Source organism: Tachyglossus aculeatus, chromosome 8, assembly GCF_015852505.1.
Source record: "Tachyglossus aculeatus isolate mTacAcu1 chromosome 8, mTacAcu1.pri, whole genome shotgun sequence".
Classification (NCBI taxonomy): Eukaryota; Metazoa; Chordata; class Mammalia; order Monotremata; family Tachyglossidae; genus Tachyglossus; species Tachyglossus aculeatus.
The window spans coordinates 21,106,514-21,124,901 of NC_052073.1; the positions used below are offsets into that span (position 1 = coordinate 21,106,514).

The window sequence follows — 18,388 nt, forward strand, 5'->3', positions numbered from 1 at the left end:
AAAAGGGGAAGAAAAAGCAGGGATGAGGGGAAGTGGCATGGAAGACTAGCCTAGCTCAGACAAATGGTCTTGATAAACACTTTCCTGCCAAACATAACCCCCACTGAGTACAGTGCATCCAAGAAGAGAAAAAACAATGGCTGTCATCGCCTCTTTCCTCAAATCCTTAAAGTTCGCCCCACTAGTCACAACGTACTCCCAGACTAAAACCCCCAAATATATGCTATTCCCTTGATCATTGATCATTTTCAGAGAAACCCAAGGAAAAATCTCTCCCCTGCTCCAAAACCTCTAATAAAGTTATCCATTCTTCTCTGCCTAAAACAAATTCCTGGTCACTGGGATTAAGATGCTTCATCAACTCTCATGTCATTATTCATCCATTCAATCGTATTTATTGAGCACTTACTGTGTGCACAGCACTGTACTAAGTGCTCGGGAGAGCAAAGTACAACAACAAACAGGCATGTTCCTACCCACAGTGAGCTCACAGTCTAGAGAACAAGCTCATAGTCTAGCTTGCACTTTCCATTCCTCCCTGGACCTTGTAATGTCCACTCTGACAACCTCTACCTTGAACCTGGTAGCTCACTGATGGGAGACAAAACTTCACCCAGTTCCCATTTCTAAAATGAACCTACATCCATGCAAACTATGGTGCAAAAACCAAACTAAGCCAGAATCAGAAGTTAACCTCTTCTAGAAGAATTTGGAATTTGGGCTGCCTTTTAGAGGGGTAACTAAGCATATGGACCAACAGCATTTTGTTTCTCACTAAGAACCTTATGCCACAAAAAAGGAACTTGGTTAGGGACAATACAGCCTGCAGGTTTTACAACATCCAAATGGTAATAATAATAACAATAGCGATAACAGCAGTAGTATTTGTTAAGCTTGTTACTATGTGTGAAGCACTGTTCTCAGTGCTGGGGTATAACCAGATGGACACAGTCCTTGTCTCACATGGGGCTCAGAGCTTAAATCAAGGGAGGGAGAGTTAATCCCCATTTTACAGATGACGTAACTGAGGCACCGAGACGGGAAGGGATTTGCCCAAGGTCACACAGCAGATAAGTGGCAGAGACGGGATTAGAACCCAGTTCCTCTGACTCCCGGGCCTATGCTCTTTTTATTACGCCAGGCTGCTTCACATTTGTTCTTGCCCCTTGTGCTTGTCACTTGTCCTTGCAAATGAAAATATACATCAAAGGAGCAGCTAAGGTTGTGAATCACATTGTTCTTCCCTGGATCCTTCTTGGAATTATTTACAAGGCTGCTCTGGAGACTCTTGACACGGTTTTTCATTCCCTACAGAATCCATTCTCTATGTAGATGGTAGGGACAGAGTCAAGCCTGGGCCCAACCAAACCCTGGCAGGGGGTAAGGACACTGCGCTCAATAAATACAATGAAATGAATGACATACTTTTTGGTGGTGGAAGCAGATAGAAGCTGTCTTTACTTCTCTGGAGTCCCATTACCTAATGTGTCCTAAGCAGTTGAATGCTTCACCTGTCCAGAGATCCATCCCTACCCTGGGAGTGAAAATTAGATTCAGAACCCACCACCCAACTCTTAGGCTACTCTGTTCAGCAGCATTGTTAGCAGCCAATAGGGATGGCAAGAGACGTATTTATGGGTCACTGTTAATTTGTCTGGAGAGTTGAAACTAAGGGAATTTCATGTGGAACAGATAACATTTCAGGGGGACTTCAGTTTCATGTAGGATAAACACTCTCAGCAGTTAATGAGGCACCAGCTTTCTGCCCAAGGAGAAGTACAGGTGCAGACATTTCCCACAGTCTCATGGAGGTCAAATGAATGCGTCTTTAAATATTTACCCTCTCAACTCCCTTGCAATATCCTCATTTGCTCTGGTCTTGGCAGTTTTAAGTGCCCTCTCACTATGAGGTTTGGCCTCTTCAGCGGGACAAATAGAGCAAACCACACCAACTGAATTAAATGAAACACTGCGGTGTGTTGGGTGACAGGATGGTGGGGACTTCTTACTTTTGCACGATTTCTTTTCCCAGCAAAAGTACTTTCTCTGCAAGCCATTACAAATAAAAGGCCAATCTGCCCAGGGGGCGTCTGGTCAGCAATAAACGGATTGAATGTGGCTAGTATTAAACGGACCTCTTCTCTCTCAACTTCAGCAACTCACTGTAAATTAGAGAATAAAACAAATAAAATTCCCTATTGTTCTCCCTCCTTGGCTCTTACCACACAGCCCTGATGCTGACTTTAAGTCCTGGCGTTAAATCTTCAGTCACAAACTCACAGTTGCAGCTCTTGTTGTCATCCACGATGTCCTCTCCAGGAAGGCTTGCTTCTGGGTGAAAGAAATCACAGTCTATAAATCAGAATAACACAATCGGATAAGTGTGAGAAGCAGAATTCCAAGGTGGAGTGAACTGGTAGGGATGAGCACTGAGGAGGGAAGAGCCTCTACATTTTGGCTATTCAGAATAGAATAGATAATATTATGCCTTTTCACTTCCCTTCACCCCCTCACCCTATTCTCTTCTTTAGATGAAGAGAACTAGTCACATTCTCATTTATCCAGAGTGACACAACTGAGTTAAAAAAAAATGGAAGGAAAGTCATTTTCATCTTTTGTTACAGTCTTTTTCTAGGTCTTAGATCAGGTCCTCACACATTTGAATAATAATAATGACAATCATAATAGTGGTATTAGTTAAGCACTTACAATTTGCCGGGCACTGTACTAAGCACAGTCCAAACCCCATTTTATAGATGAGGTAACTGAGGCACAGAGAAGCAAAGTGACTTGCCCAAGGTCACACAGAAGACAAGTGGCAGAGCCAGTATTAGAACCCAGGTCCTTCTGAGTCCTAGGCCCATGCTCTATCCACTTTGCCATACTCACTGACTGACAATATTCTAAACAGTAAATGTATACCAATTCCATTATATTGTATTCTTCCACGTGCTTAGTACAGTGTTCTGCACATAGCAAGTGCTCAATAAATATGTTTGACTTGATTGAATGAATGTGGACATAAAATATTTGGAGGCAGTGTCCTCCACTGAAGTGAAAATATGAGGCTGAAAAGGCCAGTGGAGGATGGACTGTCCTAATCTTACATATTCCCATTCAAATTTCTTACTGGTAACACTGGTGTGCTTTAAACCTTTTGTCTTTCTCATTATACTTCCAAATCTCTTGCTCAAAAAGAGCCATTCATTCCTTGACTGCAATATACCAGGCTGGTTGTTCTACTGCATTTGTCTCCCCAGCATTCAGCTGTGATATGCCCTGGTGTAAAGCTGCATTTCTCTAAATCTTTAAAATGATTCCTCTTCCTCACTGTATGCCAGTTGACCATAGGGCAGCTGGTTGGGTAGTCCTTGGTCATCCATTTTCTTTACGTGCCCCACCTAAAGTTTACATTAACTGGATAATCACCAACTTTCCACAGCATGCGTTTGACTTGGATTAGATTGATTTGATTACATCGTCGGCTTTTTAATGGCATCAAATATATGAAACACTTTAACGATTATGTAACACCTTTCTCCCAAGGCTTCACAGGGAGGGGGCTGCTATTGTAAACAGCATTTAGCACAGCATGAGATAGAGCTCAATTCATTGTTTTTATTACTGCTTAAAACCCTTAGAAATTCAAAATCAACCCAAACCCAAGTGTTTTAAAAGAGTTTCTGGACTTCTTAAAAAATTTACTAAACATGTTTTTTAAAGGTTTAGCTTTAGATTCTGGCAGGAACCAAACTGCCCCAAACTTCCAAAAATTAGGTCCTGGCTCCAAAAGCCATATTCATTTTTTGAAGATCACTTTCCTTTAGTAAATTCAATTTTAAGGACCATATCTGCCTAAGGCATAGCTCTCATTTTCAGGAAGAATTGGGATAAATTCAGGGACAAGTGGTGCCTGCTGGGAATAGAGAACAATGTTAAGGAAGTTAACAAAACTTCCAAAACAAAAAAAGTTAAGGACTTTAGAAGGCTTAAATAAGATTACCATTGATTCATGACAGATGGAAAATGTGGAATGCCCACTAGGAGAGCAGATATGCAGATACCTGTATATATGTATATATGTTTGTACATATTTATTACTCTATTTATTTATTTATCTTACTTGTACATATCTATTCTATTTATTTTATTTTGTTAGTATGTTTGGTTTTGTTCTCTGTCTCCCCCTTCTAGACTGTGAGCCCGCTGTTGGGTAGGGACTGTCTCTATGTGTTGCCGACTTGTACTTCCCAAGTGCTTAGTACAGTGCTCTGCACACAGTAAGCGCTCAATAAATATGATTGATTGATTGATTGATATGCCACTGTGTCCACAGGCACAGAGAATATTGGGTAGGGTGATCTGTTGGGCTGACCAAAGGGTTAATGCTTAGGTTATTAACTTCAAGTCCCAAACTAGAATAACGTCTTTGGGAATTGTGCCATGGAGAGAGGTGCAGTGTTATTAGAGCTCTCTACATTGCTCATACCTGCCTCTGATCCTGCCCCGGGAGCTTTGAAGCCAGCGTAATTGTCAACTAGCATATCTGACTCTTCTGTCCTGCCAGCCCCAAACTGCCACCCTTCGGTCACTTTGGAATCCCCTAGAGTCTAGGTAAACTGGCAGCATGCAGCAGCTGTCAAACCTGTATGATTCAAGTCCCAGAATGATCTAGATGGATGATCATCTCAGCCTAAATTACTCTGCAAATTACCTGCTTTCCACATCTTTGCGCTCTATCACTGAGCCTGGCTTTCACCGAGTCTTACCTTCGGAGTTTTGCCTCGATGCAGCGCCTTTGATCCGGAAAGCTTGCCGGGCTCGGCTCCGATCCCCAAAACTCCAACTTTTGGGCACTTTACTCGGGCTATCTTCAATACTCTGGTCCGCACTGGGAGACCTCCGGACACTCTGGGCCTGTGGAGAGCCCTTCCCCTTGGCGCCAACGCCTCGGGGACTGGAGAAGACACGATCTTTCAAACTGACCTTCTGACTGTTCAGGTAAAGCCAACAAGAACAAACAAACGGACACACAGAAAAACAGCAAGAGAAGTCACTCCAGAAATCACACACAGGCTTCCTTTCAGCTGCTTAGGACTGACACCAGTTCAACTCAACTGAAAGAGAGACTTGGTTTGAGAGCAAAACAGCCAGCCCAGAAATGCTTCCACAAGAATGAATGGAAAAGTGAGGGGAAGTTAGTTCAGAAAAATTAGCTGAACGGAGGCTGGAACAGAGGCAGTGTCCTGTCATAAAAGAATGAGGAAAAAAAAACCCCCCAGTTCTGCAGCCCTGACTCTGACAGAGCTCTGGCTGTAGTCAATGAGAGAGCTGTCTTCAATGAGAGAGCTGTCTTCAGAGAGAACTGCAAAACCAGGTCCCATGGTCATGAATAGCGATGTTAGTGAATCCTTAAATCACTTTTAGGCGATCTTCTGAAGGCTCCAAAAGCCCTTTTCCACAGCAGTCCCCTGCACCCTTCAAGCTGCAGCCTCCCCAGGCTCCCATTCAGGATAGCAACAGAATAAACCAACAAAATATTTGTCCAATTACAAAATACCAATTGTTTCTTTTCCCTAAAAACTTTCCCTCTGCCCTTGGGCCTGTCCTGTTATCTTCAACTGTTTCTCTCCCACTCATCCACCCAGAGGGTCTCTTCTGAAACATTCCCCATCACCTTTTCAAATACACACACGCACACATTCCCCCTGCACCCTCCCCCAAAAGCACACGCACCAAAGCAAAAAAGCAGACCCATGCTAATTTGCACTAATGAATGGAAGACTCATTATGGATGATCAAATTTGCTGACTAGCAAGTGTATAGCTAAATGGAATTAGAATTCAAGTATGCTGCCCTAAATACACTTAGTTCTTTTATTAAGCCAAGTGTCAGTTAAATTGAATTATTTAGGATGCACATTCCATAATATTCAGAACACGACTGGCCATGTATTAGGTAAAAGCAATAAAGTCGAGAAGATGTCATTAAGGCTGATGGCTATTAACTAACTGCTGAGCATACTTGATATTTGTAAGGATGACTTAGTACAGTGCTCTGCACACAGTAAGTGCTCAATAAATACGATTGATTGAATGAATGAATGAGATGGGAAAAAGTGAGGATTAGACCTGATGAAGTTAGTGGGGTATTGGTTCTTTAAATCCCAGGGGAGACACTGTGTGTTGGGCCAGAGGACACCCCCTCAGCCTGCCTGTCCATGGGGGCCCAAACAATGAACCAATGTAATAGGCTTTCCTTTGGTCCTTAGGGTTATTCAGCCATATGGGGCATTAGCCAGTCCGGGGGGATTCCTCCCTCTGAAGGCAAGGGGACCTCTGGGCTTAGAGGCATTTATAGAGGGAAGAAAGCTGAATTCAGGTTTCATTGGTTAGCACAGGGGTCTTACTTTTTAGGATGCACTTTTCCTCCTAGAAAGTGGGGGTAGAAATTAACATTTAGAAGGAAAATATTGGACAGAGTGGCTTTAGCCATTGTGGCAGATTCTTGAAGCTAAAACGGTTCTTATGTTCTTATAATTCTAAATAGTCCTTGTGCTGAGTCCACTTTTTTTCTGGTATTTCTCAACTCTATTTGTTGCCATGGCGAAGACTGTAATGCCTCAATTCACTTGCTAGCAGACTTCACTGCAGCATCGAGGAGGGCAAGATGGGACATGCAGAGTACATCTTTGCTGCCATCGTTTTCGGATTGAGCCACAGGGATGTGAAAAAAAATGGAAACCTGCACTTTCTGTTAAGCATAGGAAAAAAGTTGCATTGACATAAAGAATGACTCCTCTTTGAAAGACTTTTCTGGATTTACTAAAAAGTGCTGAAATCTCAGTAATGGCTTTCTTTCCTAAGGAATCAAAAATAACATTAGCAATAAAAAGGCAGCAGTAATGTCCATTTAAGTTTTCCTTCCACCATGCAATTTCCAGGGTAAAGCCATCTAAAATCTTCATGCAGGCATGACCTCTGCAGTGAACAGTGCAGCTACAGACCAGAGGGCAGAGGGATTTGGGGAGAGTTGCAGAAGGAGAGAATGGGAAAAAACACAAATGCTTTCAGCAACTCTAACATTACATTCTTAACCAATCTGATGGCCATGCAAAGGGCAACACGGCAACCCTGAGAAACATCCCTAAAACACTCGGAGAGCAGAAACTAAATGGACATTTCTGAAAGAGCGAGATAGTTTGCAGCACAACTATACATGCACGGAACTATAAAATATACACAAAAGATAAGAGAGACATCTGTGAATTGCCAGTGACAATTGGGAGCTATTTAGTTCTAAAGTATGAGTGATTTAGTGTCTACTTGGTGCAAAACACAGGTGCAAGAAAGAAAGGAAACATTACATTGTAGAAACAATTGCCAAACCCTTCAGGCAGTTGGATTCAAACACAATCAACTCTTGATTAACTAGAAAAACATTGGAAAAAGGGAACACTCAGGTAAACAACAAACCATCCAAAAGTGATGGTATGAAAGTGACTCATTTGTTTGTTTCACATCTCAACTGTGTTCGTGTCAGATTCAGCTCTTTTTCCCTCTAACCCTCCCACCCAAGATTCTGAGCAATGAAATGAAAATGTGTGAGCTTTGCAGGTTGGAGGCTCAGGAAGGAGGCAGAGGGGAGGGAAGAGGAAAAGGAGAAATGACTTGGGAGCCAGTGAACCTGAAGACTGGATAATTACCAAAGAAGACTGCCTTCAGTGTGATTAATTTCTTTTCAAGAAGAAATGGAATGTCCGTGCAAATTTACACATCGATATGTATCAAATGATGACTTTCTAGAATTGTAAGCCTATAGGAAATCCCAAGTTATCACTTTGAGCTGGGCCTGAGCCCCTCAGGCCATTTCAGGCTCCTAGACATCCCAGGGAAAGTCTGAATTTCCCACTTCCTGTGAATTCTCCAGACCAGAGATGAGTTGATCCAGTAATGTTATGGCCCCTTGGGAGTGGAGGGAATCCACAAAATAAGGTAGTGGGATCTAGTGGAAAGAGCATAGTCCTGGGAGTCAGAGGACCTTGATTCTTATCCTGACTCTGTCATTTTCCTGCTGGGTGTCCTTGAGTGGGTTGGTGAACCTCTCTGGGCCTGAGTTTCTTATTCTGTAAAATGGGGAAAGTGAGAAATAATCTGAAGGCTGGAAGCATAAGGATATAAACTTCACTGTGGGTTGGTAATGTGTCTGTTGCTATGTTGTACTCTCCCAAGTGCTTAGTACAGTGCTTTGCACCTAGTAAGCACTTGATAAGTCTGATTGAATGAATGAATGAATTTTGGGCGTCCAAAGAATTAGACAAGGATGATATAGTTTGTGAGTCCCATGTGAGAGAGGGACGAGGGACTATGTGTACTCTTGTATTCTTGCCCCTACCCAACTGTTTAGCACATAGTAAGTGTCTTAATTGCTGTTATAAAAATAAGGAAGCCCTCTGGAGCTGGGGGGAGATGAGATCTCTTTGGATCCATGTGAGTCTGCTCAAAACCACTCCCCTCAGTGTGCATCTTTGAGGAACCACAAAGACAGGCTGATACTTTCCTGTGAGGTGGCTACATTTGCTGATTGTGCTTGCCTGACTTTCAGAAGGGAGGTTCTCCAAATTCCCTAATATTTTATGCATGTTGAGTCTTAGAGTGTTCCTTTTACTTGGAGTAACTCCTTCACTTCTCTAGTAAATCTGAACCCTCAGGCAGAGAGGGTCGGATCACTGGCCAACCTCTCTTGCTAGGCCGCTCTTGAAACTCCAAGTGCAACAGATATGGTCTGGCAGTTGGAGGGTTAATTCCAGACTCTTCTTATTTTGCCAGTGACCCCAAGTGATCTGAGCTAATACGGCATCTATATTATGAACAGAGGGGAAAAGAGGAGAGGGCAAGAAAGGAAACCTGGATTCTAATCCGAGCTCTGCTTCTTGCCTAGTCCATGACCTTGGGCAAGTCAATTAACTTCAATTAACTTCTCTGTGCTTCAGTTCTTTCACTGGCACTATGATGATTAAATACCTTCCACTTAGACTGTGGGTCTTATGTGGGACAGGGAACTGCATCTGAGCTGATAATGGTAATTATTATTATTATTATTATTACTGTACTTTGTTAAGCACTTACAAAGTGCCAAGCACTGTTCTAAGCTCTGGAGTAGATGCAAGTTAATCAGGTTGGACACAGTCCCTGTCCCATATGGGATTCACAGTCTAAGTAGGATTCAATCCCGATTTTACAGATGGGGTAACCAAGAAGGTTGAGTAGATCAATGAAGGACCTTGAGTCTGAAGGTAGAAAGCACACTGGGAAGCCAATAGGGAACCTGAGAGGGTGGTGATGTATTTGGAGGGGTAGGAGAAAGGACGGCTTTGGCAAAAGACTAGCTTTGAGGAGAAATAGTAAAGATTCAAATGTAATTCTTGGCTTAATAATAATCATGGTATTTGCCATGGTATGAGATGACATGAATTGTATCTGTCCCCAGCACTTAGCTTAGCACTTGGCACGAAGAAAGACAGGCCTAAACAAATACCACAAATATTATTAAATTATTAAGAATAATGATGATTAATAATATAAAGTCCTTAAGGTCCACCCTAGAATTCAAGCCACAGTTTGGTGAAAAGAGAAATGTGCAAGGTGAGTATAGGGCCCCCTATAGCAGAAAAGAATTTTTCATGGGGGGACAAAGATGAAACAGTTGTGGAGCAGGAAAAGGAGTGTTGGAAGTAATGGGAGGGTGGAGCAAGAAAAGCAGTGTGCAATCCTGCTCCCTTCACCCTCACGTGGAAAACCTTTGCAGTGGTAATGAAATTTGGGGAAGGTGAGACTTGAGTTACAGGGTTACAACCACATCTCTAAACTACTTTCAACCCTGATAACAAAAGCATCACACACGTTCTTTCTCTGAAAAATGCAATCCTCTCTTCAGACACAGTCTGTCAGAACCCACCTTGTTTTCAATGAGACTCCTCACTGCATTGTAATTGCAGGATAATGGAATTCACAATAAGAAGTGCTTCTAAATGACTTCTAACTATAAAATTTCTGGTGATAACACAATTGATAAAACCCTTCAGTAGACTCAAGTGTAATTCCTTCATAACTCACACTGTGTATTTGGAGCAGAAATAATCACATATTTATTTTGCAATTACGGACATCTCTATCTTGAAATTATCAGATCAGCAGTTGCTCTAATATTAGTTCCTTGTTGCTGACATCAATTTATGGAAATCCTCCACTGAACATAGATGCCTTGGCTTTTAGAACAGATTACGTCAACATGAAAATTCGGTTGCATCTGTAGTATAGGAAACTGTGATTCAGGTCTGGATTGAGTGATTAGGTATGTGGAAATGACCTTGAACATCAAGCTTGGGCTAAGAAAGGTAAGAAAATAAAGGACAACACAGGAGGCTAAGCTACACTTGATTTGTTCAGCTGGAAATTCACTTAGAACACCTTTTGCTTTCCCCTTCCAAGTTAATAAAGTGATTTAAGTGCTTCACTTATGTGGCAAAACGAAGAGTGACACCTTCCCCAAATCACGTTATTAGTAGCTGCTAAAATTGAGCTGTTCCTCGGTGCTCTTCTTCCAGAAGCAAGAGGAGTTCTGTTACCACCCAGACTATTACAGGGCAGATGGTGACTTTTCTAGTTTTGCTGGTGAAACACCGCCAAACCCTCAAAACAATTCAATTCCATACCTGCACTTCTTAGATAAGTAATTTAAAAGAGGATAAGCACTGTGAAGCATTCATATTTTCCAACAAGAGACACTGGAGAGGGAGGTTCTCCAGTTGAACTAGGAAAGCTGTGATTTATGGAGTCCAGTTGTTCACACAAACAATGGCGGCAGCTTCTGATGACTCCTTTGGTGGTTAATCACTGCAGGGATGAAGATGGGAACATGAGTTTCTGTCAGAGGTAGAGGATCTGGATGGGTGGGACAGATGGGGCTGGCAGGGGAAGGAGTCTGACCAGCCTAATCTTTCCTGCTTTGCCACCACAGAGTCACCATGTGTCCAGTTGCTGAAACAGTGACACTGTTTCCCTGCTCTGAGTGAAGTGGTTGATAATCTGTAGGGTCAGGGGTGACCTATAGCAGGATCCCCACTCTTGGACTGCAATTTGCTACTATTTTGCTAGAAAGGACTAGTGTATTTCACTGTTCAATAATAGTCGTGCTAGAGTAACGTTAAGAATGCATTAATGATTGGTTCTGGAGGTTTTACCGATAGAAATGCATTAGAACATTTTGTGACCTGACAAAACGGATCCCAGACAGGGAAATAGGAAACCTGGCTCTGCACCTTACCTGCTGTATGACTTTGGGCAAGTTACAACTTCCCTGTGACTCAGTTTCCTCATCTGTAAAATGAGCATAGAATATCTGTTCTCCTTAGATGGTGAGTCCCATCAGGTGATTTTGTATCTATCCCAGTGTTAGGGATATATTTAGTGCTTAATAACTACTATCATTACTCACAGATATGCATGAGGATAAGGAATCTGTTGTGTTGTGATCTATTATCATTTCAGTTTTGCCTGGCTACAGTTTCAACAAGGGATTGGCTCTGGTGTTCCCTAGAATTTAGAGCAGTAGAGGGAATTATTTCAGCTGGAAGGCTCCTTACTCGGTTTCATAAGTTCCTCAGGCTTTCACAGTGAAATAGGTTGTTAGGGAAGGAAGGTGAAGTTTTAAGACAAGGAAATGACAACTCACTGGCTTCAAGCCTGAAGCAAACTGACTGCTTCCATGGCAGCTAGGAGCCATGCTCTTGAATCAATTGGTGGCCAGAGTGAATCAGGTGGCAGGCTGTATATTGCCCTTAGTTTGTATTTTGTCCACCCCAGAACTAAGCCAGGATAGTCAGACCATATCTGGGGGCTGAATGAGACAGGACAGTTCCAAGCCATGTTTTGATAAGACCCCTGGTTTGGAAATAAATGTAGAACTTCTTTGGTGGAATAAAGGGAGAAAGTCTGGGAACAGCAGCAACAAATAAATCAACCTTTCTTCTCTCATGACTACGAAATTCAGACACCAAAGGAGCCAGTGCGTTGTCCCCAGAGATGGTGAATTAGAAACATCTACCATCTCTGTAGTAACTCAGTAAATCTGTTTCTAAACTTAACAACAGGCTGATTTAAAATGGCAAAGTCCTAGGCAATCTTCAAACTTCTTCCTTCCAAGAGAGGAGCAGGGGTTTCCGATCTGTAACTCAGAAGCTGGAGTTGGAGGTGAGGCCCGTTCTGCACAACAAGAACTATTTGTGTTTGCTGAGGCCCAAAAGGGTGGATGCATCCATCTAGGGGCTTTAGGACATAACAGGGAAAGACCCAGGACCTGGGCAGAATGTGATTTAATAATCAGCATTCCACCAATTTATCGGCTGGTCCACATCCTCAGCGAGCCTGAGACCAAGACATAAAAAGAAGCAGGCACTGATAGTGGGCAGAATGGTATACATGTCTGCCCCTTGTCATTCCAAACTTGGGAAAAAGACTCATCTGAACTTCAGGTTTTGGAAATTTTCATTCTCAGCAATCAAATTCTAGAACCTCATCATCTCCCCTGCTTCTTTGGTGAAACTGCGCATCATCACACCATGCAGCTTCAATTCCCAATGACTCGTGCCTTCTCAGCTGCAGAAAGATCAGCACATCTGTCTGTCGCCTGTATGTTAGAGTGCCAAAAATGGGGTTGGTGAACGTTTCTTTGAAATGTCAGCTCAGATATATATAACAGCTTGAGCAGAGCTATAGGGCAGAATATAAATGCATTCTTGAGACATTTAAACTCTACCATTCAAGCGCTGTTCAAAATTGGGATTTCCCATTTTTGGAGACTTCCTCTCAGGAACCCACACAAACATAAAGAGATTTCTGCTCTATAAACTTATTTCCTCAAACAGGCCCAGTTAAAGGGAGACCTTAGCGTTTCAAACCCCCTAAGCTCTAAGCTCATTGTGGGCAAGGAACGTATCTACCAACCCTGTTATAGTGTACTTTCCCAAGCGCTTAGTAAAGTGCTTTGCACATAGTATGTGCTCAATAATTAAGACGGTTTTTCCCCCTTTTCACTCGAAACTCCATGTGCTGAAGAAAATAGATGTGTGCCCTATTCATTTAAGAACATACAGAATCCTCCAAGATAGTCCTTCAAAGAGTGAGACCAAAAGCAAAAAGCACTTAAAAATCTCACACTGGGGATAAATCCTGCTTTGGCAGGCTAAAAGAACTAATGTCATGAATTTTAGTAATAAATGAGAACCAGAGTGAGTCCCTCACAATTAAGTTTTGCACAAGAGGACAGACACCAACAACTAAAGAAGTGATGTAATTGATCAGAAGGAACTAGATTCAGTTTAAACAAAATAAACCCACATGAAAGGTAAAGTGAACCTTCAGAATGAAAGTCTCCCTTGACTCATATCACAAAGTGAGAGCAAATATTTTGGATCATGTCTTATCCATAAGAAATTAATAACTAGGGGCATTTTCTGAGCCCATTTTCTTAGTACTCCTAGTGGGACCATCTGAAGAACTTTATTACCCAAAGCTTTTGTTTGCAGAGAATGTTTCCAGGCAAAGCCATCAAGCAGCCTCTGTCTTCAGAGGTGACGCTGGCCATACCATCTCCTTGGAGACCCACTCAAACGCACAGATTTCAAATGGGATGTTCAAAACCACATTTATACCCTTGGAGTCATCCAGTTGGAGAAAAAGGGCAAGGTCTGCAATATTTAAATGAGGAACAGCTGACATTCTCCTGTAACTCTAAAAGCTATTTGTTTCCCAACAAGGATAGGTCATCTTGAGGATTTTGAATGGATTCCCACTAGCATGCAGGGATGTCATGTCACAAGCATGCTGCACTACTCAGCTCCCTGGCCTCACTGCATTTGCCAATTCACTCTCAGCACGTTTTTCTCTCATAGACAGCATGCGTAGATATAGTAATTTGACCCCAAGGGACAAGAGTCCACTGCCTGAACTTTCCATGCTTTATTGCTCTTAATGGCTGACTGGCTGGGGGGTGGAGGCGAGGGAAGTAGAGTTTGAGGCAAGCAGGAGAATAACAGGCAGAGTCCAATACCGAGACAATAAGAAGGGAAATGATAAATGAATGCCTTACGCTCCTTGAGGACACCAAGAGTTCAGAAGCTGGTTTTCCCCCTTCTTGCAGGTCTCTTACAGGTCCTCAGGATTTGAATCTGGGGTTGGCACTAGCTACCTGTTGCCTCTCTAACTGGGTAAGGGACTCCCATGGAAGCTCTTGGGAGCACCACCACATACTGAGAAAGATGCATCCCTTGGCTCACTTGGATAGCTTAAAGATTAGTCTTTCTCTAACTGCTTAGTAGAGGTGCTAGACCATCAAGCCTCATGGTAGCTAGACCAAATCTTCCCAGGTAATGGTCTCTCTGTAGCTTGCAGGCATCATCTCCAAAAACCAGATTTTTTGCTTTTTTAAAAAATAGAAAATGCTATTTGATCTTGTAGCATCTTAACTAACACAATAAGAAGGTTCAGTGCTGGCTAGTTAGTGGGTCAATTTAGAATTTGTCTGAGCAAGAGGAAGAGAGAAGGCAAGGAACCTAGAGGCTTATAACCAAGGTAAATTTTTTTCTGGGACTGTTCTCTCCCCCTCTCCTTCACTCTCAGTTTTCAATCTCAGCATTACAAATTTCCCCATTTGTTTGGATTACTTCTTTTGATTGCTGGGATTTTCTTATGTTATATATATATATACATATATATAACATAAATATGCATATTTATATATAAATATGAATATTGTATATCTATATATGTGTGTGTACATCTATCTATATAGATATATACATATAAAAACACACAGATACACGTCATTGGAAATTAAATTTTCTGTGGGTTGCTGTAAGATTCTGCCAATCAATTTTTTTTTCCCCTTCATCTAGTACCTCTATTAAGCAGAGAAGTTTTTAGAACAGGAAGTAGCAGGGTAGAGAGAATGAGCCGTGCAGCATTGGATTAGTTCGTGCGACGCGTTTCCGGGGTACCTAGAGTTTCCAGAGCAGCATCCACAAAGTGACTCTTTACACGGTTTGCTTTTACTGGAAATGAGGGAGAGCACAAATTAGTTCTGGAAGCCAACGCCAAACGGGAAACTTTTATCATGGTTTGTAGGTGAAAAAATATCTTTTTTTAAAAAAATAAGGCTGGGTTCACTGTGGGAGTCTGTATTCATCACCTCCCTGGTATTGTAAAATGGATTTAGAAAATAAAAAAGTACAAACCAATCAACAGTTTGCATTTGGAGCTTGAATTAAACTGCTACATGAGAGAATTGAGAATGTTCCTTCTGTCATGGAAATGGGCTCATTATCTCACCAGCTACTGACTTTGGGTCACAACTGGTTTTTATAAACACAGTAAGGAGAACTTCAGGTAAATTCTTCACCTGCCTGAAACAAAGTAACCATTTAAAAAAGAAAATTGTATTTTTTCTCCCTCCAAAGCCAAAATTTGATTTTCTCTCTTTTTTTGTATTATTTTTTTGCTATTTTCATGCTAACAATAAAATAATACAGGGAATTGGGGTTTAAGATTCAAAGACCAAAGGCGGAATACCCCCAATTCCTCAAAGCCACTGAGCTAATGAAGGAAGCATATATTGAGAATCAAACATTTTGGGAGGAACAAAATGGAGCACCGCTTTATCAATTTGCTGCCGCACCAATAAAGCGCCATGAATCCGGCCTGGAGTGAGACATGACTTGTGCTCCCGCCCTCTCACGCCCTTTGGAATTTCCTGAAACAGCTTCCCCCGGTATGGAGTTGCTGCCACTTTGCATAGATGCGACAGGACAATTAGATGAAGCTGAAACACAAGCGAAACTCAAAATTATTTAGGAGGCAACGGCTGGGACATATTGGGAGATTTGCCATAAATGAACAATTGCTCCAGCGGGAAGAGAAGCTAAACCCAATTGATATTTGAACTTGACAGCCCTGCACACCATAGAAGGGCTTTGGAAAAGTGACTTTGTCCTACCTGGACTTTTGTCCCCACCTAATCCCCCTTCCTCCTTTCCATCCTTAAAGGTTCAAGTTCCCAACCTGACTTTTCTGAAAAAGATGGCTATCACAGGTACACATTGATTTACATGCTGAAATCTAACAGGCACGTTTTAAAGTGAAGAAAACCTGATATTAAACTTGCCTTACTACCTTATATTAGTCTCCCAGTAATTACTGTCTTTCTAAGTTAGCTCAGGGCCACTTTAGGTTTCCCCATCACAACCTGGGAAACTGATAGCATTTTAGTGATAGCATTTCATCAAAAAAGCAGTTCATTAACCTAATTGATTTTCCACATACTAATGGTTTAATAGTTCTCTCTTTAATGAATTCTGGGCTGTATAATATGGGATGGTAGAACCTTAATTAAGTCCCATGGCAAGCCACCTGCTCCTTTCACCTTAAGTACAGTATATAGATCCTTCTAGGCATGTTTCTCTCAATTGCTTTTTTCTTTTCATTCTCATGGGCAATAAAACATTAAAAGGCACCCCCCAAAAATGCTTCCTTCTTTCCTTGCATATTAAGCAAGGCATTTCCTATGTCTACTAATTGCCTTCACAATTGCTTCTCTAACTTTCAGTAAGAAAGAATCCTACAATTTTGGATTAACTCTGACCTCATCAGGTGAACAATGTGAGCCAACCAAAATCTCTTCTTTGTTTTAAAAAAATTCCAGCATAGCACTGTTGCCAAGAAACATCCCTGCCCTCGATATCTTCCAACGGTCCACAATTAGATGTGTTCAGAGAAAAAGGCCGGACAGAATTTTTCAGCCTGACTTAGCCAATGGAGTAATCATGACCCATCTCATCAACTGAATGTGGAACTTCTTTAAGATAAGAGGGGTTAAAGGAATCTTCCTTCATGCCAGTCCTTTTCCCTTCAGATCCATGAGCAAGTAGGCTAGAGTCCTGTCTTGTGTCTCCCCATCTCAGCATTGGCCCTGAAGCAAGTTTCATAGATGGAGCTTTGTTCACGTCAGCCAAAGGGAGTCGTTACCACCGCTGAACTGCAAAGCGGAAAACCACAACTAGAACAGTTTGCAGATAAGCAGCACTGTGCAGATCCAGAGAATTGAGTGAGGGTGGCCCAGGGCTCAACACCCACACAGATTCTCTGTTGAGACCAGACAAACGAAAACACACTCAACACCTGATCTTCACTTCATCGGCATGGGGTCCCAGGGGAGAAAGATGGACACAGACAGATTACAAAGTGAGAAGCAAAGTGGTATACCAAAATGATGAGGGAGGGCCACTCCAACTTATCCAAACATGAACAAATGAAGCAGGTGGAAATGACAGTGAATGAAATGAGGTAAGACAAAGAATAGTTAAAAACATTTATCTGGCATCTATTGAGATTTGTCAGAATCCTTCAGGGCTCCAAGAGCTGGTGTCACAATAACACCAGAAGCACGAATTGGGGTTTGGGCAACTTCAGAGTGACCCTCTAAGCGTGCTGGTCTCACTTGCCAGATGCCTCCCAAACCTGAATGCCAAATCAAGGTAGAAGTGGCCAAGTAACATCAAGACCTCGTTGGAAACAACCGCCAGACCAACACTGGATTCATGATTTCTTGATGTCTCTGGGCATGAACACTTAATGATGATTTTTTTTAAATTAAGTTGTCCTTCCTACTCAAAGAAATTCACCAATGACTGCCTGTGCCTGAGAGGGATCCACAATCTTAACCATATTCAGGGCACAAAAATATATCCCTTGTTGTTGTACCTGCAGCTCCTTGTGGTGTGTTCTGTCTTCTCCTTGTAACTCATTCCTTATAAAGCTTTCTCTAGAAAAGTCACTTTTGATAGTCACAATGTTGGATCGTGCTTGGCAGTTGACTCCTTGTTTTCAGCCGGGGTGCAGCATTGTATTTTACCAAGTCCAAAGCCCTACTGAGAGCTCACCTCCAGGAGGCCATCCCAGAGTGAGCCCCCCATTTTTTCCTCAACTCTTTCTATGCCCTCCCCACTTCTCCTCCCCACAGCATCTGTATATTTGTACATATTTATTACTCTATTTTATTAACAATGTGTATATAGCTATAATTCTATTTATTCTGATGGTATTGACACGTCTACTTTTTGTGTTTTGTTGTCTGTCTCCCCCTTCTAGACAGTGAGCCCATAGTTGGGTAGGGACCGTCTTTATGTGTGGCTGATTTGTATTTCCCAAGCGCTTAGTACAGTGCTCTGCCCACAGTAAGCACTCAAATACGATTGAATGAATGAATGAAATGATACTTGAGCCTGCCCATTGGATGTCTGTCATATAGTTGGGTTTTCCTGCAAGTGTTGTTCCCA

General features: G+C 42.1%; 1 protein-coding gene across 10 annotated transcripts in view; it reads right to left on the reverse strand.

Moving 5' to 3' along the window:
* Nucleotides 1-18,388, reverse strand: part of KCNQ2 (potassium voltage-gated channel subfamily Q member 2) — a 109,958-nt gene that overhangs the window by 14,262 nt on the left and 77,308 nt on the right. For 3 of the 10 annotated variants that reach the window (XM_038749989.1, XM_038749986.1, XM_038749994.1), the window contains 3 exons: nt 15,056-15,109; nt 4,770-4,993; nt 2,223-2,352 (listed from right to left, as the gene is read on the reverse strand). In XM_038749989.1, the coding sequence (XP_038605917.1) occupies nt 2,223-2,352; nt 4,770-4,993; nt 15,056-15,109 (408 nt within the window). The remainder of the gene's footprint in view (nt 1-2,222; nt 2,353-4,769; nt 4,994-15,055; nt 15,110-18,388) is intronic. The other 7 variants (XM_038749993.1, XM_038749992.1, XM_038749995.1 and 4 more) reach the window with 5 other exon arrangements.